General features: G+C 47.4%; 1 protein-coding gene across 1 annotated transcript in view; it reads left to right on the top strand.

The window, feature by feature from the left end:
* LOC120910361 (C-type lectin domain family 7 member A-like) overlaps positions 1 to 26539 on the top strand; it is a 104872-nt gene that overhangs the window by 43357 nt on the left and 34976 nt on the right. The window contains exon 3 of the mRNA XM_040322121.1: positions 7711 to 7821. Within this exon, the coding sequence (XP_040178055.1) occupies positions 7711 to 7821 (111 nt within the window). The remainder of the gene's footprint in view (positions 1 to 7710; positions 7822 to 26539) is intronic.

Below are 26539 nucleotides of genomic sequence, written 5' to 3'. Positions count from 1 at the left end.
ATTGGATTTTATTTGTATCTATTTGCCTATTAATTTGACACTTGATAGTTTCTTTAAATCACTCATAAGCACGATTTGCATTATCTAAGTTAATATACAGCGCAAATTAATTTATATATACATTGTATCTGTAGATATACCGTCGTATCTCTCTGTGAATCTGGCCCATAGAATCATTTCCGCATAGATAGCCCTTAGATCCAACAGGTGTAATTGACTTACACCGTCGGATCTTAGGATGCAGTACCTCAGCCGCCGCTGGGTGGAGTTTGCTTCGTTTTCCAGCGTCGGGTATGCAAATTAGCAGTTACGGCGATCCACGAAGGTTTTCACGTTCGTTACGTCGGCGCAAGTCTTTTTTTCCCGTCGCAAAGTTAGGTGTGCTATTAACATGGTGTAAAATTACTCCACCATGTTAAAGTATGCCCGTCGTTCCCGCGACGATTTTGAATTTTTTTCTTTTCGGCATAAGTACGTTACGCACGTCGCGATTCACAAACACGTCGCACCGCCGTAATTTCGCGCAAAGCACGTTGGGAAAATTGCTAACGGAGCATGCGCAGAACGTCCGGCGCTGGAGCGCGCCTAATTTAAATGGTACCCGCCCCATTTGAATTGGGCGGGCTTGCGCTGGACGTGTTTACAATACACCGCCGCAAGTTTACAGGTAAGTGCTTTCTGGATCAGGCACTAACACTGAAAACTTGCGGCGGTGTAACGTAAACGGGTTACGTTGCGCCGCCGCAATGGTTCCTGAATCTGGCCCAGTGTTCCTGCAATTAAGAACAAACAGACAAATAATATATGTACTTGGTACAGATGATCAAAGCACGATACAAGGTCATACATTGAATAATCTGAAAAATTGTTTTTACAAAAATGCAAAAAAAAAAAAAACACAAAAAAAAAAATCAGGTGATATAGAAGCATTGTGTGATTAGATTGTTGTCACTATGCCAATAGGGTGCCCACGTGTCCCGGATTGCCCGGGACTGTCCCGTAATTGACATTTCTGTCCTGGGTCCCGGGAACCTTCATTCCGGGACAATACAATGTCCCAGAATGAAATGGAGGACACAGCCACCCCCTACTAACTACATTTCCGGAACTGGTTGCTAGGGCCGGCGCTGCCTGGCATCTTGTAACCAGTGACAATTTACTCTCAGACAGTGAGGCCAGGAGCGAGGCCTGCGCCTAGTGCAGCGCTACTGTCCCCACCCACCTCGGCACCTCCTCCTTCTCTGGCACCCAGTAGTAAGCAGCAGGCACTGGTGGAATCTTTACTCTCCAGATAGTGACTCCACGCATTTCCTTCTATGCATGCGGCTCATGCAGAGGGAGTGACAGCAGCACTGCATCTGGTGGCAGGCTATGGGTGGCAAGCGGCACTGCATCTGGTAGCATGTGGCACATTCACCTGACAAATAACCCGCCGCCAAATTCCCCATCAACCCCCGAGACTACATTTCCTTCCGCCCACCCTCATCTTGTTTTGGGGGAAGGTGAGAGAGGGGGTGTGTCCCTGAATGGCACTTTGGAAATGTGGTCACCCTATATGCCAACCTCGGCTCTGGGAAAGAATATTCAGATTCGTACGTACAGTATGCGTCTAACATTTTTCTTACCACTGAGACCCCTAAGGCTAAACACCTGAAATATGTAAAAGACACCAGTTTTGCAGATTTATATTCATTAACCACTTAAGGACCTTGCCTGTTTTTCAGACTCAGTGCTTACAAGATTAAAACTGTTTTTTTTTTGCTAGAAAATTACTTAAAACCCCCAAACATTATATATATATTTTTTCTAACACCCTAGAGAATAAAATGGCGATCATTGCAATACTTTTTGTCACACCGTATTTGCGCTGCTGTCTTACTAGTGCACTTTTTTTGAAAAAAAAAAGAAATAAAAGACAACAGTATAGTTAGCCCAATTATTTTTTTTATTGTAAAAGATAATGTTATGCCGAGTAAATTGATACCCAACATGTCACGCTTCAAAATTGCGCCCGCTCGTGGAATAGCGTCAAACTTTTACCCTTAAAAATCTCCATAGGCGACGTTTAAAAAATTCTATAGGTTGCATCTTTTGAGTTACAGAGGAGGTTTGAAAAACGTTTTCATATGCGGGCACTACTCACGTATGCGTTCGCTTCTGCGCGCGAGCTCGTCGGGATGTGGCACTTTAAAAAAATGTTTGTTTTCTTATTTATTTTTATTTATTTTATACATTTTTACACAAAAAAAAAATTGATCACTTTTATTCCTATTACAAGGAACATAAACATCCCTTGTAATAGAAAAAAGCATGACAGGTCCTCTTAAATATGAGATCTGGGGGTCAAAAAGACCTCACATCTCATATTTACACTAAAATTCCCAAAAAAAATAAAAAATTTGTCATTTGTAAAAATATAAGAAAATATGCCTTTAACCACTTCCATACCAGGGGGCACTTACGCACCTTCCTGCCCAAGCCAATTTTCAGCTTTCAGCACTGTCGCACTTTGAATGACAATTGCGCGGTCGTGCTACACTGTACCCAAATAATTTTTTTTATCATTTTGTTCCCACAAATAGAGCTTTCTTTTGGTGGTATTTGATCATCTCTGCAGTTTTTATTTTTTGCGCTATAAACAAAAGAAGAGCGACAATTTAAAAAAAAAAACACAATATTTTTTACTTTTTTATTTAATAAATATCACAATTTAAAAAAAAAAAAAAAAAAAATTTCCCTCAGTTTAGGCCGATACGTATTCTTCTACATATTTTTGGTAAAAAAAAATCGCAATAATCATATATTGATTGGTTTGCGCAAAAGTTATAACGTCTACAAAATAGGTGATAGATTTATGGCATTTGTTTTATTTTATAAATTTTTTTACTAGTATTGGCGGCGATTTGCGATTTTTTTACTGTCACCGCGACATTGCGGCGAACACATTGACACCTTTTTGGGACCATTCACATTTATACAGCGATTAACCTCTTGACCACTGGGCACTTAAACCCCCTTCCTAACCAGATACATTTTTAGCTTTCGGTGCTCTCACAATTTGAATGACAATTACTCAGTCATACAACATTGTACCCATCTGAAATTTTTGTCCTTTTTTTTTCACACAAATAGAGCTTTCTTTTGGTGGTATTTGATCACCTCTGCGGTTTTTATTTTTTGCGCTATAAAAGAAAAAAGACTGAAAATTCTGTAAAAAAAAAAAAAAAATTCTAGTTTCTGTCATATTAGCGGGTTATTTCTCACACACAGCATATGCATACCACAAATTACACCCCAAAACACATTCTGCTATTCCTCCCGAGTATGGTGATACCACATGTGTGAGACTTTTACACAGCGTGGCCACATGCAGAGGCCCAACATGCAGGGAGCACCTTCAGGCCTTCTGGAGCACCCAGGCCAATTCTGACATTTCTCTCCTACATGGTAAAATCATCATTTATTTGCTAAAAAATTACATAGAACCCCAAAACATTATATATGCTTTTTTTTTCAAAGACCCTAGAGAATACAATGGCGGTTGTTGCAACTTTTTATCTTGCCCGGTATTTTCGCAGCAATTTTTTGAACGCGTGTTTTTTTAAAAAAAGACTGTTTTGTGCTTAATAAAAAAACAAAACAGTAAAGTTAGCCCAATGTTTTTGCATAGTATGAAAGATGAAGTTATGCTGAGTAAATAGATACCTAACATGTCACCCTTCAAAATTGCACACGCTCGTGGAATTGCGCCAAACTTCGCTACTTAAAAATCCCCATAGGCGATGTATTGCAAGGTATTGGAGTATTGAGGTATTGTGAAGTATTGAGGGTATTGCAGAGTATGGAAGGTATTGCAGAGTATGGGGGGTATTGCAGAGTATGGGGGGTATTGCAGAGTATGGGGGGTATTGCAGAGTATGGGGGGGTATTGCAGAGTATGGGGGGGTATTGCAGAGTATGGGGGGGTATTGCAGAGTATGGGGGGTATTGCAGAGTATGGGGGGGTATTGCAGAGAATGGAGGGTATTGCAAAGTATGGAGGGTATTGCAGAGTATGGGGGGTATTGCAGAGTATGGGGGGTATTGCAGAGTATGGGGTGTATTGCAGAGTATGAAGGGTATTGCAGAGTATGAAGGGTATTGCAGAGTATGGAGGGTATTGCAGAGTATGGGGGGTATTGCAGAGTATGGGGGGTATTGCAGAGTATGAAGGGTATTGCAGAGTATGAAGGGTATTGCAGAGTATGGAGGGTATTGCAGAGTATGGAGGGTATTGCAGAGTATGGAGGGTATTGCAGAGTATGGAGGGGTATTGCAGAGTATGGGGGGTATTGCAGAGTATGGGGGGTGTATGGGGTGTATTGCAGAGTATGAAGTTTATTGCAGAGTATTGGGGGTATTGCAGAGTATGGGGGGTATTGCAGAGTATGGGGGGTGTATGGGGTGTATTGTAGAGTATGGGGGGGTATTGCAGAGTATGGAGGGTATTGCAAAGTATGGAGGGTATTGCAAAGTATGGAGGGTATTGCAGAGTATGGGGGGTATTGCAGAGTATGGGGGGTATTGCAGAGTATGGGGTGTATTGCAGAGTATGGGGTGTATTGCAGAGTATGGGGTGTATTGCAGAGTATGAAGGGTATTGCAGAGTATGGAGGGTATTGCAGAGTATGGGGGGTATTGCAGAGTATGGGGGGTGTATGGGGTGTATTGCAGAGTATGAAGTTTATTGCAGAGTATTGGGGGTATTGCAGAGTATGGGGGGTATTGCAGAGTATGGGGGGTGTATGGGGTGTATTGCAGAGTATGAAGGGTATTGCAGAGTATGGAGGGTATTGCAGAGTATGGGGGGTATTTCAGAGTATGGGGGGGTGTATGGGGGTATTGCAGAGTATGGGGGGTGTATGGGGGGTATTGCAGAGTATGGGTGCGAATTGCAGGGTATTGCAGAGTATTGCGCAGGGAGGGAGGGATGGCTGGATCTGTGACTGCAATTGTCACAGATCCAGCCCACAGTGCTGCTGCTGCCACCCGCTCCCCCCCCCCCTCTCCTCTCACACTGTACCGAACGGTACAGAGAGAAGAGGGAGGAACCGCCGGTTTGTTTACAAGTGATCGTTCCGTCAGGGGGCGCGCGAGAGGAGGATTCTGGGAGGAGGTCCCAGAAAATTGTCATATGACGTCCACCCGGATCGGCGAGGGGTTCCTGCCGCCGTCATTTTACAATGACGCGGTATGGATGTGGTTAAGAAGCATGGGCGGAAGTGACGTTTTGATGTCGCTTCCGCCCTGCTATGCTACGGAGACGGGTGGGGGCCATCTTGCCCTCACTCGTATCCCAGCCGAGCAGGACACAGGACGCGATCGCCTCCGCCGCTGCCGACGGCTCCGGTAAGCGGCGGAAGGCGCAGGAGAGTGGCGGGAGGGGGGCCCCTCTCCCGCCGCCGATAACGGTGATCTTGCAGCGAATCAACCGCAGAGACCACTGTTATTGTTTAAAGCAGGGATCCTCAAACTACGGCCCTCCAGCTGTTGCAGAACTACAAATCCCATGAGGCATTGCAAAACTCTGACATTCACAGACCTGACTGTAGTTCCTGAACACCTGGAGGGCCATAGTTTGAAGACGCCTGGTTTAAAGGACCACTCTTAGGAAAGATGGATATCTCGATTGTGGCAGCTGCTGCCTTTTACCAAGATATCCATCTTTAAAATGACGTATATATACGTGAGCCGGTCCTTAAGTGGTTAAGAGAAGTATTTATTTATTTTTTGATTAAGGCCCCTTTCACACTGGGGCGGCCGCTAGCGGGGCGGTATGAACCCCCGCTAGCGGCCGATAAAGGGTTAATACCGCCCGCAATGCGCCTCTGCAAAGGCGCATTGCGGGCGGTATTGCTGCGGTTTCCCATTGTTTTAAATGGGAAGGAGCGGTATACAGGCGGTATTTAGGCGATATTTTTAGCGCTGTACCGCCTGAAAAACTCCTCAGTGTGAAAGGGGTCTAATACTTACCTAGGTGGATGCAGCATCTGTCCCCCACCGCCTCTTCATTGAGAACCGAGAGCAATCAAACACTGTCGATGGCCCGGTTCTCACTCCCCCCAGAGCAGGAGTGATGCTGACTGTCAGTCAGCATCTCTCCTGCTCTTCTCCTCCACGCTCATTGGAGCGCTGAGCTGTGGAGGGGGCGGGGATCAGCCATCTCAGCGGCTCGCTGAGACTGCCTTCAGTCAAGGCAGCTGGCGGATCCAGACTTCCTAAGTCGGGATGACATGTTGCCTCGACTGATGGCAGTGACGTCAACGAAGAGCGGACTTCAGACCCCTCTCCGCTAAAAATGGGTCACAGGAGTGCAAAACAAATTGCACTTCTGTGACCCAGAGGAGAAGCCCAGCCTAAAAAGTTCAGGCTGGACTTCTCCTTTAATAGATCATTAAAGAGGAGTTCCACCTAAAAATGGACCTCCGCTTATCCCACTCCTCGCCCCCTTACATGCCACATTTGGCATGTAATTTTTTTGGGGGGGTGGAGTGGGGGCTTCAGGAGAAGGGGACTTCCTGTCCCACTTCCTCCTTCCGCCGAGGGGCTGAAAAGGCGATTAGCTTAATCGCCTTTTCACAGCCCCTCCCTGTAGGCGAGCGCCTGTCCAATCGGACGGCGCCGCTCGCGCATGCGAACTGCCGCTCGCGCATGCGCAGTGGGTGCCCGGCCGTTAAGCCGAAAGCTGTTACTGCCGGGTGCCCACACTATGAATGAAGACGCCGGCCGGCAAGGGGGGCGAGGAGCGGAGCCGTGGAGCAGGTAAGTGTCAGTTTATTAAAAGCCAGCAGCTACACTTTTTGTAGCTGCTGACTTTTAATAAACTTAAAAAAAAGGTGGAAAACCCCTTAAGTTTATTTTGTTCTCTATGTAACATACAAGCAGTGGACAGTGACTTCCATTCACTCTGAGATCTTCTACTGTACAAGAACCAGGGCTTTTTTCCTCAGGAAATAGGTGCAGTTACTCCCTTCTTCCGAATCACCTCTAGTCTCCGCCCTCTACCCACCTCCGAGCACCGTCCCTTGGATCCACCCTCTACCCACCTTCCAGTACCATCCCTTTTAGAGAATACGGAACCAAGTAATTTGTATGTAAATGTATACTGATAACAAGAAAAGCAATAAAATAGATCCCCTGCAGCTGAAAACAATAGCCCCCCCCATCAATAATAGACCCCCAGCAACAATAGATCTGCCCAGCAACATTAGAACAACCACTAAAAAATATCCCCCAACTATAGACACCCTCTAGCAACAATAGATCCCCCAGTAGCCAGCAACAACAGACCCCTTCCCAACACAGTAGATCCCTCCCAGCAAAAATGAACCCCACTCCTGCAACAATAGATCCTCCACCAGCAATAATAAACCTCCCCGGCAACACTAAATCCCCCACAACAATAGATCCCCACAGCGGCCATAGATCACATAGCAGCCTGCATCAATAGACCCTCCAGCACCCTCTAGCACCCTCTTGCCATTGCATATATTCTGTCCTGGAGGTGCCGGGAACTGCGTTCCCCCACGTTCCTGCTGAAAAAAAGGCCTGACAAGAACCATGTGATGTGTTCATCTGTGACCTCATTATGTTCTCTCTGATTTCTACACCAATAATGATAAATATCAGATTTGATGTTCCTCTAATGTATGATCTCTATTTTATTTTTAGGAATTTGGCAGAAACTCAGATCATCCACAGTTCCTTTGCTCTATGTTATAATTGGAGCAGCAATATTAGTAATTGTGATCATCATCCTCGCCGCTCTTCTGTCTATAAAAGGTAAATCTTCACACTGGGGCGATCTGCTATCCGACTTCAGGTTGCCTCAAGTCGCGCTGTGCAGAAAATCAATGGAAGTGAATGGAGCCGTCTTAATGTACACTACTGAAGTAGAAAAGGTTCCTGTACTACTTCAATCAGACTTCTAGGCAACTTGTACCCATTGATTTCAATGCAAGTTGTCTCCAAGTCTGATCCCTGTACATAGTGAGGCAACTTAGAGGCAACTTTTCAGGAAGTAGAGAGGAATTTACCCAGAAGCACCCAGGTACTCCACCGGTCCCCAGGCAGCCCCCACCTTTCTAGACACTGATTACTTTCAGTTTAGACGTTGTCTCTGTATTCCTTTATACACCATGGCCCAGTTTCTAGAAGCACTTGCGCCCGCGCAACCATAGTTGCGCGGCGCAAGTGCTTACTTGCTCCGGTGTAACGAGTGCTCCTGATTCAGGAACCTCGTTACACCGAATGCAGCCTAGGATGTGACAAACATAAGCCTCCTTATGCCTTCACATCCCAGGCTGCATTCTTGCGTTGGCCGCTAGGGGGCACGGCCTTTGTGATCGGCGTGTAGTATGCAAATTGCATACTACCACCGATTCACAAAAGTTGCGCGGGCCCTGCGTACGCAAGGTACGGAGTTTCCGTACGGCGCCTTTAGCATAAGGCTGCTCCTGCTAATAGCAGGCACAGCCAATGCTAAAGTATAGCTGCGCCTCCCGCTCGCGACGTTCAAATTTCACGTCGTTTACGTAAGTGAACCGTGAATGGCGCTGGACGCCATTCACGTTCACTTACAAGCAAATGACGTCCTTGCGACGTCATTTGCCGCAATGCACGTCGGGAAAGTTTCCCGACGGAGCATGCCCTGTTCGCTCGGCGCGGGAGCGCGCCTAATTTAAATGATTCCCGCCCCCGGCGGGATCATTTACATTAGGCAGCCTTGCGCCCGGCTGCTTAGCATATTGCCCGCGCAATTTACGGAGCAACTGCTCCGTGAATCGCGGGCAAAGCGCAATATTTGCGTGGGCGCAGAGAAAAAAATTTGCTCTTTGCCCACGCAAATATTGCGCGATTCTACTTGAATCTGGGCCCCTGTCTACCAGAGCCAGGGAAGGGAATAGAAGAGAGGCTGTGGATAATGAGTCCCTTATAAGGTTCATCAAGGAGAGACCATGTGTGTATAACAAGACAGACAGACATTACAAGGACCAACTGAAGAGGGACAATGCCTGGCTGGATATCTGTCGCCTGTCCTTTGAGGATTGGGATGTCCCAGACCGACCACACTGACAAATATAAGTTTAACCTTTATTATATGTCTGTTTTCCTGGACTAGGCATGATGGTTGTAGTTCCATACAGGCCACTTGTTTTCACAGAGAATGGGGGCATGAACTCCCCCTTGTCTACATCCCTACCCAGCTCTGAGCACCATGCCTTGTTTCCAACCCCTACTCACCTCCAAAGACTACCCCTTCTGGCCATTTGTGGTACTAACAGTTTTGTATAGAACTTTTTACCAAGATAAGCAGTATAATAGATACCTTGCAGACAGCAACAATAGAACACACCAGCAACAGTAGATCCCCTGCCATCAACAGTAGATCCCCTGCCAGCAATAGTAGATCCCTGCCAGCAACAATAGATCCCTGACAAAAGTAGATCCCCATACAACAACAGTAGATCCCTAACAGGAACACTAGTTCACATGACAACAACAATAGATCATTGACAACAGTATATCCCTACCAGGATCAATAGATCCCCTTTCAACATCAGTATATCCCTGACAGGAACAATAGATCCCCTGACAACAGTAGATCTCTGACAACAACAAGAGATCCCATTAGAACAACAGTATATCCCTAACAGGAACACTAGTTCCCCTGACAACAACAGTAGATCTCTGACAGGAACAATAGATCCCCTGACAACAATAGATCCCTGACAACAGTAGATCCCTAACAGGAACAATAGTTCCTGTGACAACAACACTAGATCCCTGACAGGAACAATAGTTCCTGTGACAAACAATAGATCCCTCAAAACAGTAGATCCCTAACAGAAACACTAGTTCCCCTGACAACAACAATAGATCCCTGACAAGAGTAGATCCCTGACAGGAACAATAGATCAATGACATGAAGAATAGATCCACTTACAACAACAGTAGATCCCTAACAGGAACACTAGTTCCCCTGACGACAACAGTAGATCTCTGACAGGAACAATAGATCCCCTGACAACAACAATAGATCCCTGACAACAGTAGATCCCTAACAGGAACAATAATTCCTGTGACAACAACAATAGATCCCTGACAACAGTAGATCTCTGACAGGAACAATAGATCCCCTGACAACAATAGATCCCTGACAACAGTAGATCCCTAACAGGAACAATAGTTCCTGTGACAACAGTAGATCCCTGACAACAGTAGATCCCTGACAGGAACAATAGATCCCCTGTCAACAATAGATCGCTGACAGTAACAATAGATTGCCTTATAACAACAGTAGATCACTGACAGGAACAATAGAACACACCAGTGGATTATTTCCCAGCAACAGCATTACGTAACGCACAGAGAGCATTTTGGACACAGAAAAACAGGGAAGAAGAAATGAAACAGGAAGAAGAATGATGTCAAACGAGCTTAGAAGCTCTGATTGGCCACTTCCAACATTCCCTGTCCTGGAGGCGAGTTGTGTTGTAAGTCGCCCCAGATCGCCCTGTGGTTCATGCTGAAGTCGTGTTGGAGTTGCCTCTGAAAGTCGTGCTGGAAGTCGTGTCGCCCTAGTGTGAACCGACTTAAATTCGATCAATTCTACAGAATGTTTACTAAAAGGAAAGCAAGGTAGAAGCCGACAAAAGAGGAACCAATGTTTCAAAGAGCAATTCCAATCCTTAAAGCCACGTACACACAATGAGAATATCAGATGAATGATCTCCATTCATTTGCATGGTAGTCTCATATCAAAAATGAAGAGGATACTAAAGTTACAAAAATTCTCATAAGACAGAATACAACTTTGGAAATGATGTAATGTGTTGTATTGTATTGTAATTTATTCTGTCTATTCTGAGCATGTGTGGTCTTGCTTTTCCGATTTTTTTTTTTTTTTTTTTTTTTGGACGGATACTATATAGATTAAACAAAAATCATGTAGCGCCCTGGGGTTTAGTCAGGGAGCTCCTCACCAAAATTCCTTGTCAGGAGTAAGGGGGTTGTAAAGGTAAAACATTTGTTTCCCTAAATATCTTCCTTTACCTTAGTGCAGTCCTCCTTCACTTACCTCATCCTTCCATTTTTCTTTTAAATGTCCTTATTTCTTCTGAGAAATCCTCACTTCCTGTTCTTCTGTCTGTAACTCCACACAGTAATGCAGGGCTTTCTCCCTGGTGTGGAGAAAGCCTCTCAAGGGGGGAGGGGGCGAGCAGGAGGGTCAGGAAACTCTCTACTTTGCAGATAGGGCCCTTTCACATGGGCGGATCAGTAATGATCCGCTCCGTGTGTCCGCAAAAGCTCAGCGGGGATCCTCCGTAAAATCCCCGCTGAGCTGGCAGCTGACAGGGCGGTCCCCGCACACTGTGCAGGGACCGCCCTGTCTTTCCTCCGCTCTCCCCTATGGGGGGATCGGATGAACACAGACCGTATGTCCGTGTTCATCCGATCCGGCAGTCGGAAGAAAAATAGGATTTTCTTCCGTCCGCAAATGCGGATCTTTGCGGAGGCGGACGATTACGGGTGTCAGCGGATGGTCATCCGCTGACACCCGTAATCACATAGGGACCCATGTATGTCCCGTTTTCATCCGCAACAGACGGATGAAAATGCGGACATACGGTTCCGTACGTGTGAAAGGGGCCTTAGAGAAAGGAGCTGTGTGTTAGTGGGTGTCCTGACACTCCTGTTCACCCCCTCAAGAGGCTTTCTCCACACCGGGAAGAAAGCCTTGCATTACTGTGTGGAGTTACAGACAGAAGAACAGGAAGTGAGGATTTCTCAGAAGAAATAAGGACATTTAAAAGCAAAATGGAAGGATGAGGTAAGTGAAGGAGGACTGCACTAAGGTGATATAAAAAAGGGGGTGACTAAAGCGCTAGCCAATACTAACAAAGTGAGGGTGAGAAATGTGCTGACAAAATATAAATAAAAAAATCAATGCAGCTCGAAATCTAAATTGTGCTAACAACAAAAAAATTGGATGAATAAAGTGAATGATGAGCGCAAAGATAAATGGAATATTACATATAACACATCAATTATGTGAACGCTTAAAGAATAAAATATAAGATCCTCTAAATGAGGAAATAACGCAAAAAAAAACAATCACCACTAATTGCTTGTGGCAATTGAGGTGTGCAATCAGGGGTATTGAATACAATGAAGTGTCCCAAAATGTGATAAATAAACAAAGTGTCCCAAGTGACAACAATAAAATAATCCGTGTATGGAAGCTGGCAGCGATGAAATATATCCAGTTAAATGTGCTGTAAAAATTTCACACGACAGCTGGGCTCACAGAGCGCTTACCTCCCTCACGTAGGAAAACAGCATAGGAATCCTCAGATGGAATGTATACAAACTTCTTCCTTCTCGGATGGACGACTGCAGTCCAGTGGACTCTCTCCAGAAGCGTGTCCTTCTCTCTGTGTGCAGTTCCAGGCTTCACCAAAATGGCCGCTCCGTATCCAAACAATCACAGGTGGTTGAAAGAAAAGAAGGGCTCCAATAGTGAAGTATTTCCAAACGGAATTTTAATACCCCTGATTGCACACCTGAGATTGCACACCTGAGATCGCCCAATAAGCCACACATGAGTCTGAGCTTACTGCTGGAACAAAACAGACTTTAATGGTACAACACACAGCTTATATGTAACTTACAAAACTGTTACAATGACAAAGATGGCGAATGGGTCTCTGCGCCGCCGTCTAGGTGTCCCGCTATGGGAGGGGGCAGGTTATGGCTCTGAAGTGACAATCACAGGAGATTCATAAAAAGAAAAAGTTAGATTTGTTGAAATGCTGTAGCACTGGTGCTCAGAGTCCGGGGGGATCAGTGCCCCATAGGGTCAGCCACCCCCTGCTCCCTCCGCAGCCGCCGGTTCTCCTCTTTGAGCTTCTCCAGCTCCATCTCTAGTTCATGGAGCCTGGGGGGGTCGGCCTGCTGTGACCTCAGGCGGTTGTTCTCCTCCTCCATGCGGCTTATGCACTCCTCCAGCTCTATGTACTCACGGATCAGATCCTGCTTGCTCATGTCCTGCAGGCTTTCCACATGGTCCTTCATCATCAGGAACTGGGTGGTGGTTTAAGGGGCCACCGGTGGGCCCTTGGCGAACATCTCGGCCCGCATCTGGGACGCCCGCTGCGACTCCCTCTCCTCCAGTCGCTTCTTCTCCTCCCAGGTCAGCTTGTTATACGGCTTCCAGGACCTCTTCTTCTTGGAGGGTGGCCGGCGGTGCCTCTTTCTGCCCAGCTCCCTCCAGGGCCCCTCCGGCTCATGGCTGTCGCCCATGACCAGCTGACAATGGTGTTCCCTGTTGTCCGTAATAACAGATTGTACCATGAGGGCTTCGTAAGGGGTGCCCAACGGTTCTTCCTGGCCCAGCTCCTGGGGGTCCCAAGCCGAGTCTACACAATGGGCTGCTGCTGGTGGGCGGTACCCAGGTTGAGACCAATTTGACCTGGTGTTGTCATTCAGGGGGCAATTCTGCTTGAAGTGACCCAGCTGTTTGCACCGGAAGCAGCGTTGTTCGTTGTCCTCCTGGCGTGGATAGCGAGGGCTAGATGTCATCGGTCTGTTGGAGGTTGGTATCTAGCGGCTGGAGGGTGTGAGGGCACCGTTGGTCGTGGAGGTTGTACCTGTGGTGTGACCTGGTTCGTCTTGCGAGTATCCGCATATTCATCCGCCAACTTAGCAGCCTCTGGTAGAGTCATGGGCCTGCGATCTCTCACCCAGTCTTTGACGTCCGTCTGGATGTGATTGTAAAATTGCTCCAGGAGCATTAGTTGCAAAATGTCCTCTGCGGTGGTGGCCTGGCTGCTGTTAACACAGTTAGAGGCCGACAGGGATAACTGGCATGCCCGTTCCGCGTAAGAGTCTTTTGTGGTTTTGCGTGAGTCCCTGAAATTCTGTCGGTGGGACTCTGGGGTTACTGCATAACGAGCCAGGAGCACTTCTTTAACCCGGTCGTAGCTATGGATATCCTGATCTGGCACGGTCCGGAAAGTATCAGAAGCTTTGCCTGACAGTTTGCCTGACAATATTGCAACCCACTCTCCTCTAGCTATTCGGTGCCGGTTACATTGTCGCTCAAAATCTGCCAGGTAGTTATCAATTTCACAGTCTTTTTCATCAAAAGCTTTAAAAGCGCTAAACGGAATCTTCCTTGTGTCTGCTGTGCTGTACTCACTGTTTGGAGAATGTGCGGCTGCTTGTTGGACTGCTGCCAGTTTTAACTGTAGTTCTGCGTCTCTTATTTGTTTATCCTTCTGTAGTTCTGCCTTTGCTAACAGGTCCATCACTTTCAGCACCACATCCGCCGTTGGGTTTCGGACCGAACCATGCTAGCTTCTCTCTCATTACTTTTGTTGGCTAGCGATTCCTCCTCCTGAATCACTGGTGTCTCCATCTCTTGTACTGCTGGCGTTGCTGCAACCAAGTTCTCCTGGTCTCGCTCCATTAATTCTGCTATGATGACCCGCTTGGTTTTGTTGCTAGCAATCCTTCCACGAACTTCCAGTAGTTCTTCCAGTGTCTGCTTGGAATCCGGGTGTAAAGGAGAGTAGAAGGGAAAATCCCGCTGCTGCCAACCAGTTGTGACAGTATTAGAATGATATCCCCGTCAAACATTCCCTTCTTCCCATAAGAAAATCACCCAATATTCCATGAGGAGGAATATTCCTGAGATCGCCCAATAAGCCACACATGAGTCCGAGCTTACTGCTGGAACAAAACAGACTTTAATGGTACAACACACAGCTTATATGTAATTTACAAAACTTTTACAATGACAATCTCCGCCCCCTCACACAGTGGGGGCTCCCATACAGATGATAGGCAGACACTTCGGAGTCGACCCTGAAGACATTTCTTTAGATAATGACATCAGTGAAGGTAATTACTAGTTGTAACAGAATACATTATCTAGACAGCCTGGCCCGCATATAGAAGAGATAATTACCACAATGAAGCAATCAGAATAATTAACATGAGCCACTTCTAATCACAGTAAACACAGGTCTCCTTCACACACACACAATAGATCAATTACCCTTTGAAATAGGGAGCTGGCTGAAGAAGGGTCATTAATATTTCAACAGCCTGTTAGCAGAGGAGTGAGTCCCACCTGAAATCACCTTCCCTCTAACACACACACATCATTAAACCAGCAGGGAGAATTACACTGAAGCATATCCTTCACAATGGGTATATGGGGTATCTCAGCCAATGGGCAGGGGTTTTGTTGACTCTGTTGGCCTGCTGGGAGAGCCTATATATGCGGGTGAGGTCAGGTGATCCAGGTTTCTTGTGTGCCACCCTGACAGCTGCCTGGGTGGAGGTGTGTTGTCTGCCCTGGGCTGATAGGCCAGAGATTGGGTCTATCCCAGGGGCATCAGGCTGCCAGGCTGTGTGAAGGCCTATCCAGAAGTAATAGAGCAGCGCAGAGTTGGGATTGTGGCTTGTAGTCCAACCGAAAGTGACAGTTCAGCCGACCAGAGAACCTGTTGTGGTCGGCGGTAGAAGGAATGCTGTCATCACTAATGGACCAACCGCCTTTACCAGTGATCACAGTGAGTAACTGAAGCAAGTACCAGAGCAGTATTCTTACCGAACGGGCACGGTAGAGAATCGGGTAACTTCAGGCGGTGATCAAGTCAGGGACCTGACCCGCAGAGGAGATGCTTGCAGAGCAGCCTTGTGTGTTAAGCCAGGGACCGAGCCGGTAAGTGGGGGTGAAGCTTGAAGGTAGTCGAAGTGCCAAGCTAGGGACGCAGCAGGGAAGTGTGGGTGATACTTGAGGGAGATACCACCGCAAAAGAAAATAAAAGAATCCTTGAATCCACACTCCCTTTGGCGATAATCAAATTAATTAGTGTACCGGCCGATTCGCCAGGACTAGATGAGATACCTGCCAAAAAGCAAAAAAGCTATATAAAAAAAGGTTTGGAGGGGACAAGGGAGCCCCCAGAAAGCAAAAAAAGGTGGGTCAACAACGGCTTAAGGTACAAAAATATGAAAATGGCTTTATTAGGGGTGGGGGTATCATATACATTAAATATCAAGCATATGTGAGGAACAATGTATCCATTATAACACAGTATATCTCACAATACCTAACCATTTAATTAAAAAACATGCTGCAGCAAATATAAATTAAAAATGCAGAGCACTCTGACAGGCATCAAAAATTTGCAAAATGGAAAGGAGTGTTTACTGCGCTGTACCTCAAAACTAAACTATGTGATGATGCTGCAACTTTAATGCGAGACACACACACCGAAATAACAGAAAAAATATATAAAGCTGCGCAAAAAATAAGAATTTAAGATGTGGCTGTGTATATATGTATATACATAAAAATTCAGAAATATAAGTGGAGAAAACTGTCTCCTGTCTCCCCCACTAAACTTCAAATGAAAATTCACACACACACCTGTTTATTACCTTGTACCCACTACACAATCATTGAATATATAAGTGATTAAAAATACGGGCCGGGGGGCGTGTCCAAGATGGCGACGTGATCGGTCGCATCCTCCGTGAGCTCCGCCGGCTTCTCTCTACTTACCCGCTTCCAAGCCCTGCAGCCACCTGATCACCCGCTCGCTACCAGCTGGATGAGGCGGGGGACCCCCCGGGCGCAGTCCGGAAAAGGCAAGAGGCTTAAATTCCCTCCGCAGCCGGAGATATCACCGCCTGCTTCTCCGGCCTTCCACGTGGAGCCGCGCGCCACGCGCTCTTCCCGCATGGCGGCCCAGCCGTCTATGGACGCCTCGGATCCTCGGCCGTCCTGGCTCCCGGAGGTGATGGCGGCTATAGCCACATGCCAGTCCACCCTGACGACGAAAATCGAGGAGGTGCAGATGGACGTAGGCCTCATCCGGCAGGATATGGACAAGCTCCGTTCCAGGGTCACGGAGACGGAGCAGCGCATCGGGCTGCTGGAGGATGACTCTATGGAGCAGTCAGCGTCCCTCCGCACCCTCCATACTAAAGTTAAGGCCTTGGAATCTAGGGCGGAGGACGCCGAGAATAGAAATCGGAGAAATAATCTCTGCATCATCGGCCTCCCGGAGGGGGTCGAGGGCAAGGATCCGACGGCCTACGTGGAAGACCTGCTGCACTCCGTCCTCCCGGACGCGCGCTTCTCCCCCATTACACCGCAGAGAGAGCGGTGTCATCGGGTCCCCCCTAAGCAGGGACCCCCGGGAGCCCCCCCGAGGACATTCATACTGCGGCTGCTTAACTTTAGGGACAGGGATGAAGTCCTCCGCGCGGCCAGGCAGCAGGGGGAGATCCGCTTTGAGAACACCAGGCTGATGATATTCCCCGACTACTCCGTCGAAACCCAGAGGCAGCGCAAGTCCTTCAACCAGGTCAAGGGAGCGATGAGGGCCCGGAACATTAAGTACAGTGTCCTCTTCCCGGCCAGACTCCGAGTGCAGGATGGTGAGTCCCTCCGATTCTTCAACACCGCGAGGGAGGCCTCTGCCTGGCTTGACACCCTACCTCCGCACGGCTGATGAGGCACCCGTGAGTATTTGCCTTCTCCCTGGATTTGCACTTTGTTCCTCTCGGATGGGATTCCCGGCCCGGTTCCCGGTGCCCTGCCTCCCCCCCCATGGTTCCTTTTGCCCCCTCCTTGGAGGTCCCCTGTCTGGTGCCCCTCTGCCCCTGACTCTCCCTCCCCGTGTTCCTCGGGGTGAGTGACTTCCGTTCCCCAGCTTCACCCTGTATTGACACTGTCCTGGACTCCCTGTTGGGGATCCCTGTACCTGTGGGCTTATTGGGGGGTGGGGATGTTCATCCTTGGGGGATTGTTGGGTGGTTATCCCACCGAGAGACCGCTGTTCCTTTTTCTGTTTGCAACGTAAAGATTTGTGCCCCTGATTACCTCAGGAGACTGCTCTGGAAAGCCTTCTCATTTGCAGTGTGATTGTGCCCTTCACCTCGGGGGGGGGGTTTCTTTTCTTTTTCTTTTTCCCCTTTTTTGTAATTTTTTTTTTCCTCTCGCTCCTTTTATTTGGGGGGAGGGCTGCAATGGCTGGAAATCACCATCCTGGCGCTGGGGCATGGATGATGTCTTTTTGTCCTTTGAACTACTACCCTTCATGTTCTCCTGCCCCTTCTGCCTGATATCCCTTCTTCGAGAGGCCGGGAGTGGAGGGGCGTCGTGCTCAAGCGGACACCCCCTGGACTGACTGGTGGGCTTAGCCTCGCCGCTTGCACATTTGCCTCCCTTTTTGCAGCCAGCGTGCTGATTTGGGTTTGGGGAATGGAAGCTCTTCCTAGTTTTGGGGGAATGAGCAGGGTGGGGGGGGGGGGACTGTTGCCCTTCACGGGCTGATGTTATTATGGGTATTCGCCCCTTTTATTTCATCATTTTGTTTTTGGTTTTTGTTTTATTTACTGTTCAGATGTTTTATTGAATATATATGGTACAGCTTAAAGATTAACTTTAGAGTGTTTGACTCGTCTCGGGTCCTTGCGGCAGACTCCATGGAGCCTCCCTTCTTTGGTCCGCCAAATTTCCCTCCCGCTGATCACAATGACGGCACTTAACATTATGTCATGGAACACCAGGGGCCTTAATTCTCCGGTTAAGAGGTCACTGGTGTTCCAATTCATTAGATCTCATGCCCCTCACATTTGCATTTTTCAGGAGACCCACCTTGTGGGCAGCAGAACCTTGGCTCTTAAGAAGCCGTGGGTGGCCAGCCACTATCACTCCACGTACTCCACCTTTGCTAGGGGAGTGAGTATCTTGGTTAATAAATCCCTACCCTTCAAGCTCCTCGATCTGGCACTGGACCCTGACGGCAGGTATGTGGTCATCAATGCTAGAATCCATTCTCAGACTTGGTCCATTGTTGGTCTCTACCTGCCCCCCCCAGCCTCCCTTGTACTGTTGAACAAGATAACTGCCATCCTTGCTGACTTTGCCTCGGACCACATGAATTTGTTGGGAGATTTCAATATGGCCCCTGAACCGGGCGTGGACAGGATGGCTGGTGTGGGTCCCTCATCCCCGGGACTACTCTCCTGGGCCGAGGCCTATGGCTTGACTGACGTCTGGAGGTGGAAACACCCTCAGGAGCGGGCCTACACCTGTCACTCTGCCTCGCACGCTTCCTTCTCCCGCATAGATTTGGCCTTTGCTGGTCAGTCGGTTCTGTAAAGGGTCAAAGAGGTCAGGATACTTCCCCGGGGATCTCGGACCATGCCCCCCTGTTGGTGTGCTTGGGTGATGTGGGGAACCCCACCAGGCTATGGAGACTCTCGAGATTTTGGATCTCGGACCAAGATGTGGAATCTCAATTTACAGGGGTCCTTGACGGTTTCTGGGCCACTAACCCGGCCTCGGCCTCCTTGAATGTGGTGTGGGACGCCTTTAAGGCTTTCACCAGGGGTCAGTACCAGACCATCATAGCGCGGGTTAGGAGGGAGAGGCGCTCTGCGCTGGTTGCGGCTGAAAATGCTGCTGCGGCGCAGGAGGCACTTTACGTCCGTTCCCGGGAACCCCAACACTACGTTAGGCTCCAATCCCTGACAACTGAAGTTATGTCCCTTCGTACCTCCCTGACTCAAAAAAAACTGTTAGCCCAATCTCAACGTATATTTGAGCAGGGTGAGAGATCGGGTAGGCTCCTGGCCTGGCTCTCTAGGGAGCGTTCGGGGGGCATGTCTGTCCCCCAGATCGCTGGTTCGGATGGGGGTCTCCTATACACCTCGGAGGAAATTAACCACACCTTTGCTATGTACTATCGTCGCCTCTACAAGTCGCAGGTGACCTTTGCGGATGACGAGTTGGCCCTTTACCTTGACGAAGTCGATGTCCCTGTCCTGACCGACAAATACAGAGACTCCCTGGACAGACCTATCTCCCTGGACGAAATCCTTAAGGCGCTTAAGACTATGCAGCCGGGTAAGACTCCTGGGCCTGACGGTCTCCCTGTTGAACTTTATAAACAATACCCTGACGTACTAGCTACTAGGCTGCGGGAGATGCTGGTGGCGGCTGAACTTTTGGGTTCCCTCCCCGCCTCCATGGGCGATGCGGTAATTGTCGTTAACCCGAAACCGGGTAAGGATCCCTCCCTGTGCCCCTCCTATAGGCCCATTTCATTATTAAATGTTGATGCCAAGCTGTTGGCTAAGGTCCTTGCTATTCGGTTGAACGCGGTTATTACGGCCCTGGTCCACCCCGATCAAACGGGTTTCATGCCGGGCAGGGGTACCGACATCAATTTGAGGAGACTCTTTTCCCACATAGCTAGGGCAGACGACAGGGGTCAGACACTGGTGGCCTCCCTCGACGCCGAGAAGGCTTTCGACTCGGTCGAGTGGAGGTACCTGTGGGCAGTTCTCGCCAAATTTGGCTTTGGTCCTAGATTCATCTCCTGGGTTCAGCTCCTTTATAAAGCTCCCCGGGCCAGAGTCTGTACCAACGCTTGCCTTTCGGACCCCTTCCCGCTGGAGCGGGGCACGAGGCAGGGCTGCCCCCTCTCTCTGGGGCTATTTGCGCTGGCCATAGAGCCCTTGGCGGCCCTCATTAGGGCAGATGAGGGCATACGGGGAATACGGGTTGGTCCTCTCCATGAAAAAATCTCCCTGTATGCGGATGACGCCCTGTTATACTTGGCTGACTCGGCTGACTCCCTAGGTAAAGCCTTGGCCCAGTTTGACCGCTTTGCCGGCTTCTCCGGAGTCCGTATCAACTGGGACAAGTCGGAGCTTTTCTCCCTCCACCCCTCCCCTATCGACTCTAACGCCCGGTCGCAGCTTAAGTGGGTTCAGGAAATCAAGTACCTGGGGATAAAGATTACGGTGGAGTTGGGGGACTTTGTGACGCGTAACCTTCAGCCTCTGATGAAACGGGTCACTGCCAACTTCGCGGCGTGGCGCTCGCTTCCTCTAACACCGGTGGGCAGAATTAATCTCCTTAAGATGGTGCTTCTGCCCAAATTTTTGTACTACTTTAGGAACACTCCGGTCCATCTTTGCAGAGCCTTCTTCAAAAAACTTGAGAGTCAGGTGGGGACATTTGTCTGGGCGGGTAGGGCTCCTAGGATAGCTAAAAAAAAAACTGTATTTGCCCCTATCGGGTGGTGGCTTGTCGCTCCCGAACTTCCAACTGTACTATTGGGTGGCTGTCCTGGTCACCGTTCGGTGGTGGTTTGCCCAACCCAAACAGAATCCGGCGGTTACGTTGGAGGCCGCCATTCTGGGCTCATATGCCGCCCTGAGCAACCTTGCATTTAGGGGTTGTCGTGCGGCCCCCTCGGTAACGGTCCCGATGAAAACAACGCTTAGGGCCTGGAGGGAGGCTAGGGTAATCTACGCGAGGCCCTCGCATGTCTCCCCGCATCTACCTCTCTGGGGCAACCCCCTGCTACCCCACCTGTACTCCCTTCCTGACCCTTCGGTTTGGGCCAGCAGGGGATCACTACTCTGAAACATATCGTATCCAACGGCGCTCTTATGACCTTTAGGGAGTTGAGGGACAAATATTCCATCCCTGCACAATGGACATTCCGATACTGCCAACTTAGACATGCGTACACTGCCCAATTTCCGGACACGCTGACGCTCCAATCTGACTCGATCGAGAGACTCTTGACCTCGCGGACCATGGGGCGACCCCTCTCCACCCTTTACCTCTACTTGACAGTTGCATATGACTCCGGGTCGACTCGCTCTCTCGAGAGGTGGAAGGCTTATATACCTGACCTGGATGATGAAAAGTGGGAGGAATGTGTTTCCACGTTCATCCCGTCACTTATAGCAGCTAGGGACAGGTTCATACAAATTAAGTTCCTTCATCAGGCTTACTATACTCCACAGAGGTTGGCCCGCATCTACCCCCAGAGGGACCCTCTTTGTCCGCGATGCGGGGTTCAGGAGGGCTCATTTTGGCACATGGTGTGGGCATGCCCCGAGATTCAGATTTACTGGGGCCGGGTGGCTGGGATTCTGGGTTCGGTGTCTCAGCTGCAGGTCCCGATGGACCCCTTGTTTCTTCTTTTGAGCCACCTGGAGGAGACGCAGGGTGACAGGTACTCTAAATTGTTTCTTACCTTCTCCCTCTTCTATGCCAGGAGGGAAATCCTTCTTAAATGGAAGGCAGCTGACCCGCCTATGGTGGAGTCTTGGACCCAGTCTATCAACAACGTTCTGCCACTTTACAGGATCACTTATGAAAGTAGACAGTGCCCAGCAAAGTTTGACAAGGTGTGGTCTGGATGGATTGATGCCAGGGGTTAAGGTTGGGTTTTGGTCCGAATATTACGCTGTACCTGAACACTTGTTGATGTTTCATGTGATCGGTGATGTGTGATTTTCACTCGCTCTACTTTGCACTCTCCCCCCCACCCCTTTCCCCCCCCCCCTCCAGGGGGAGCCTGTTTTATCCTATTCCCACTTCTTTTCCCTCAGGTGACCCTTGGGGGAGCGGGGGCTGGGTATGAATCCTGGTATTAATTTTTGTCTTTTCCCTTAGGGTTCAGGGGGGGGGGGTTGGCTGGGTTTGGGCTATGATGTTTCTCCCCCTGAAATGGTATTGCACTTAGTAATTTTATCCTGCTCTGAGTTCCTGGGGCGGTCCTGAATCTTTTCTTTTGTATTTGACTGTACCTATATTTATCTGTGACAATGTAAACCTGCTTTGTTTTCTCAATAAAACATCTCTGTTAAAAAAAAAAAAAATACGGGCCGATTGACCCTAAATAATATGAACACACTGAAATGTTCACAGCAAAGGTAAAGTTCCAAACATAAGGGGATCTCCCAAAGGTGTAGATTTCTTATACGAAAGTCCACAGTGACATATGAATAACACCCAGGAAAGAGTGAATGAGTAAAGGAATCCTCCACCACCAGGTACTAGCCGCTTACCAGACTATATGATCCCCTAGTTAAAAGAGATCACACGTGCTTCCGGGACTGGTACTGTACGCGATGACGTCAGCACGCCGCTAACCCTACGCCGTTTCGTCTTAATAGACGTACTGACTCACCGCTTTTAATATCACATAATGCCATAGGTAACGCCAAGCTCTGACTTCCTGGTTTTCGCCATCTTGAATACTGGAAAATACCCTAGGTGCATGACTTAGAGAGAAGGTATATTACTAATACTCCCTCATTAACATCATTACATTAACCTTATTGCGTGCCAATGAGTGATGAGAATATGAAATTAAAATTAGAAAACTATTGTGCAGAAATACGGATAAAAATAGCCTACATGAAAGCAACATCTATCCACGCAGATAAAAGAAAATAATGTAGCGCCAAAAAAACTATAAAGAAAGGGGTAACCACTAATTGGTTGTGAGGATGTGACCTCTATAGTGAGAGTTGTATTAGGAAAAAACAAACTCTATAGACTAATCATACATATATGACAGAGCTGTATTAACTCTGAGTGCTAATAATATACCTGAATGGTAATAAAAAGCATACAAAAGAAAAATCTTAGGTAATAACGTGATTATAAATGTGAACAAACACAAAAAATAAAAGTTCTGAAAAGTAGGAAGGGGGGGTACTCCCAGAGCTTCCCAAGAGCTGACTGTTCGTCACTTCAGTAGGAAAAACACCTCTTCCACATCAATGGAGAATCCTTTCCCTCAGAAATTGCACATCTTCAAAAGGACATTCCTTGGCATATAAAAGTTAAGGTACTCTTACCAGCTTTAGTTGACCCACAGCTCACCGTATGGTGGGTAGGTCCTCAAGGCTTGTATATGCTGGCCGTCCTTCAGTTGCACCCATAGGTGGGTGGATGTCCAAATTCCGATACTCCGGATGGATCCCAGAAGGAGAGTTAGTAACACCAGCCACAGGAACGTCACGTAAGATGATAAGGAGGGGAAACTCCCGATTTCATGAGGGGTATGAGAAAAGAGGGAGAGAACACCTCCTCATAGTGTAGAAATTTATTTAAAATTCTTGATCAAAAAATATTTTGACATAAACAAAGAGATAGTCCAAATCTCATAAAAATAGTACACAGCAAGGAAATCGTCCAATGTATAAAAAATAGTAAAAATTATAAAAGACCCAAACGATAGACAATTTGTTCACCACGGCACATCAAAGAAAAACCACAGCAGGCAGATAACATGAACTAGCACAGTATTGGTGGTATGGATCAAAAATAAAATCTCATTTTTATGAGATTTGGACTATCTCTTTGTTTATGTCAAAATATTTTTTGATCAAGAATTTTAAATAAATTTCTACACTATGAGGAGGTGTTCTCTCCCTCTTTTCTCATACCCCTCATGAAATCGGGAGTTTCCCCTCCTTATCATCTTACGTGACGTTCCTGTGGCTGGTGTTACTAACTCTCCTTCTGGGATCCATCCGGAGTATCGGAATTTGGACATCCACCCACCTATGGGTGCAACTGAAGGACGGCCAGCATATACAAGCCTTGAGGACCTACCCACCATACGGTGAGCTGTGGGTCAACTAAAGCTGGTAAGAGTACCTTAACTTTTATATGCCAAGGAATGTCCTTTTGAAGATGTGCAATTTCTGAGGGAAAGGATTCTCCATTGATGTGGAAGAGGTGTTTTTCCTACTGAAGTGACGAACAGTCAGCTCTTGGGAAGCTCTGGGAGTACCCCCCCTTCCTACTTTTCAGAACTTTTATTTTTTGTGTTTGTTCACATTTATAATCACGTTATTACCTAAGATTTTTCTTTTGTATGCTTTTTATTACCATTCAGGTATATTATTAGCACTCAGAGTTAATACAGCTCTGTCATATATGTATGATTAGTCTATAGAGTTTGTTTTTTCCTAATACAACTCTCACTATAGAGGTCACATCCTCACAACCAATTAGTGGTTACCCCTTTCTTTATAGTTTTTTTGGCGCTACATTATTTTCTTTTATCTACTTACACTTATCCACTGTTATGTTGGCTGCCTATTTACACTATATATACACTTAGATTTGTTTAGCGCAATATATTCTTTTTATATATCTATCCACGCACTACGCCATCACCTTCTAGAGGCTAACAACGGAATTGTGGGGATCTGCCCGGCTTCAAGGAATAACTTTTTAAAAGCCACTATATGATTTGTATATCTAATTAAGTGCTTGCCGACCAGCCGCCGTATACCTGTTATACGGCGGCAGGTCGGATCGGCTGCACGAGATCACGTAGATATAAGTAATCTCGCAGTTTAGCCAATAGGGGCGCGCTCCTGCGCCCCCCGCTCACCCCTGATGCCGACGCGCGTGCCCGGAGGGCGCGATCACCGCCGGGCACCCACGATCGTTTGTTACAGAGCGAGAACCGGGAGCTGTGTGTGGGAGAAATGACTGATCGTATGTTCCAAATTAACCCCTTCCTCGCCCCCTAGTGTTAACCCCTTCCCTGCCAGTGGCATTTTTACAGTAATCAATGCATTTTTATAGCACTGATCGCTATAAAAATGTCAATGGTCCCAAAAACGTGTCAAAAGTGTCCGAAGTGTCCACCATAATGTCGCAGTACCGATAAACATCGCTGATTGCCGCCATTACAAGTAAAAAAAATATATTAATAAAAATGCCATAAAACTACCCCCCATTTTGTAAACGCTATAACTTTTGCACAAAAAACAATCAATAAACGCAATTTTTTTTTTTTTACGAAAAATATGTAGAAGAATATGTATCGGCCTAAACTGAGGAAAATTTTGTATTTTTATATATATTTTTGGGGGATATTTATTATAGCAAAAAGTAAAAAATATTCATTTTTTTCAAAATTGTCGCTCTATTTTTGTTTATAGCGCAAAAACTAAAAACCGCAGAGGTGAAAAAATACCACCAAAATAAATCTCTATTAGTGGGAAAAAAAGGACGCCAATTTTGTTTGGGAGCCACGTCGCAGGACCGCGCAATTGTCAGTTAAAGCGACGCAGTGCCAAATCGCAAAAAGTGGCACGGTCATTGATCAGTAATATGGTCCGGGGCTGAAGTGGTTAAAGGTCAACATTATGTTTGGACTCAATTCCACAATGTTATTACAAATCACCAGGACGTTGAAATAGTATTTCTAAATTAAAAAGTGAAAAAAAAAAACTGACATAGTTATTGTGTGTCATAAAGAAGAAAAAAGTGCTGTATTTAGACAAGCTCAACTAAATACTTAGGCCCAAAAGCACGCCCGCTTGTTCCCTGGTGCAGACGTACTTTTGTGATCTGAGCCAAGATGTCAGATACTGAGTTTGACAGGGAGAAGAGGAAGAAAAATTTCTCTGCTGGTGAGAGGGCGATCCTGACCTCTGCCATCTCCAAATATGATTCCTTCCTCCATGGCGCACAGAGCAGGAGTACCAGCAAGGCCAGGAAGGTAGAGATCCTGCAGAAGGTGACCCTGGAGATCAATACCCTTGGCCATGAAACCAGGACCTGGAAGGAGGTCCAAAAAAAGATTAATGATATGCGTCGGTGGGTCAGGGAGAAGCTGGCCAAGGT

This window comes from Rana temporaria, chromosome 8 (assembly GCF_905171775.1).
Source record: "Rana temporaria chromosome 8, aRanTem1.1, whole genome shotgun sequence".
Taxonomy (NCBI): Eukaryota; Metazoa; Chordata; class Amphibia; order Anura; family Ranidae; genus Rana; species Rana temporaria.
This window is presented reverse-complemented; position numbering and strand designations above follow the sequence as displayed.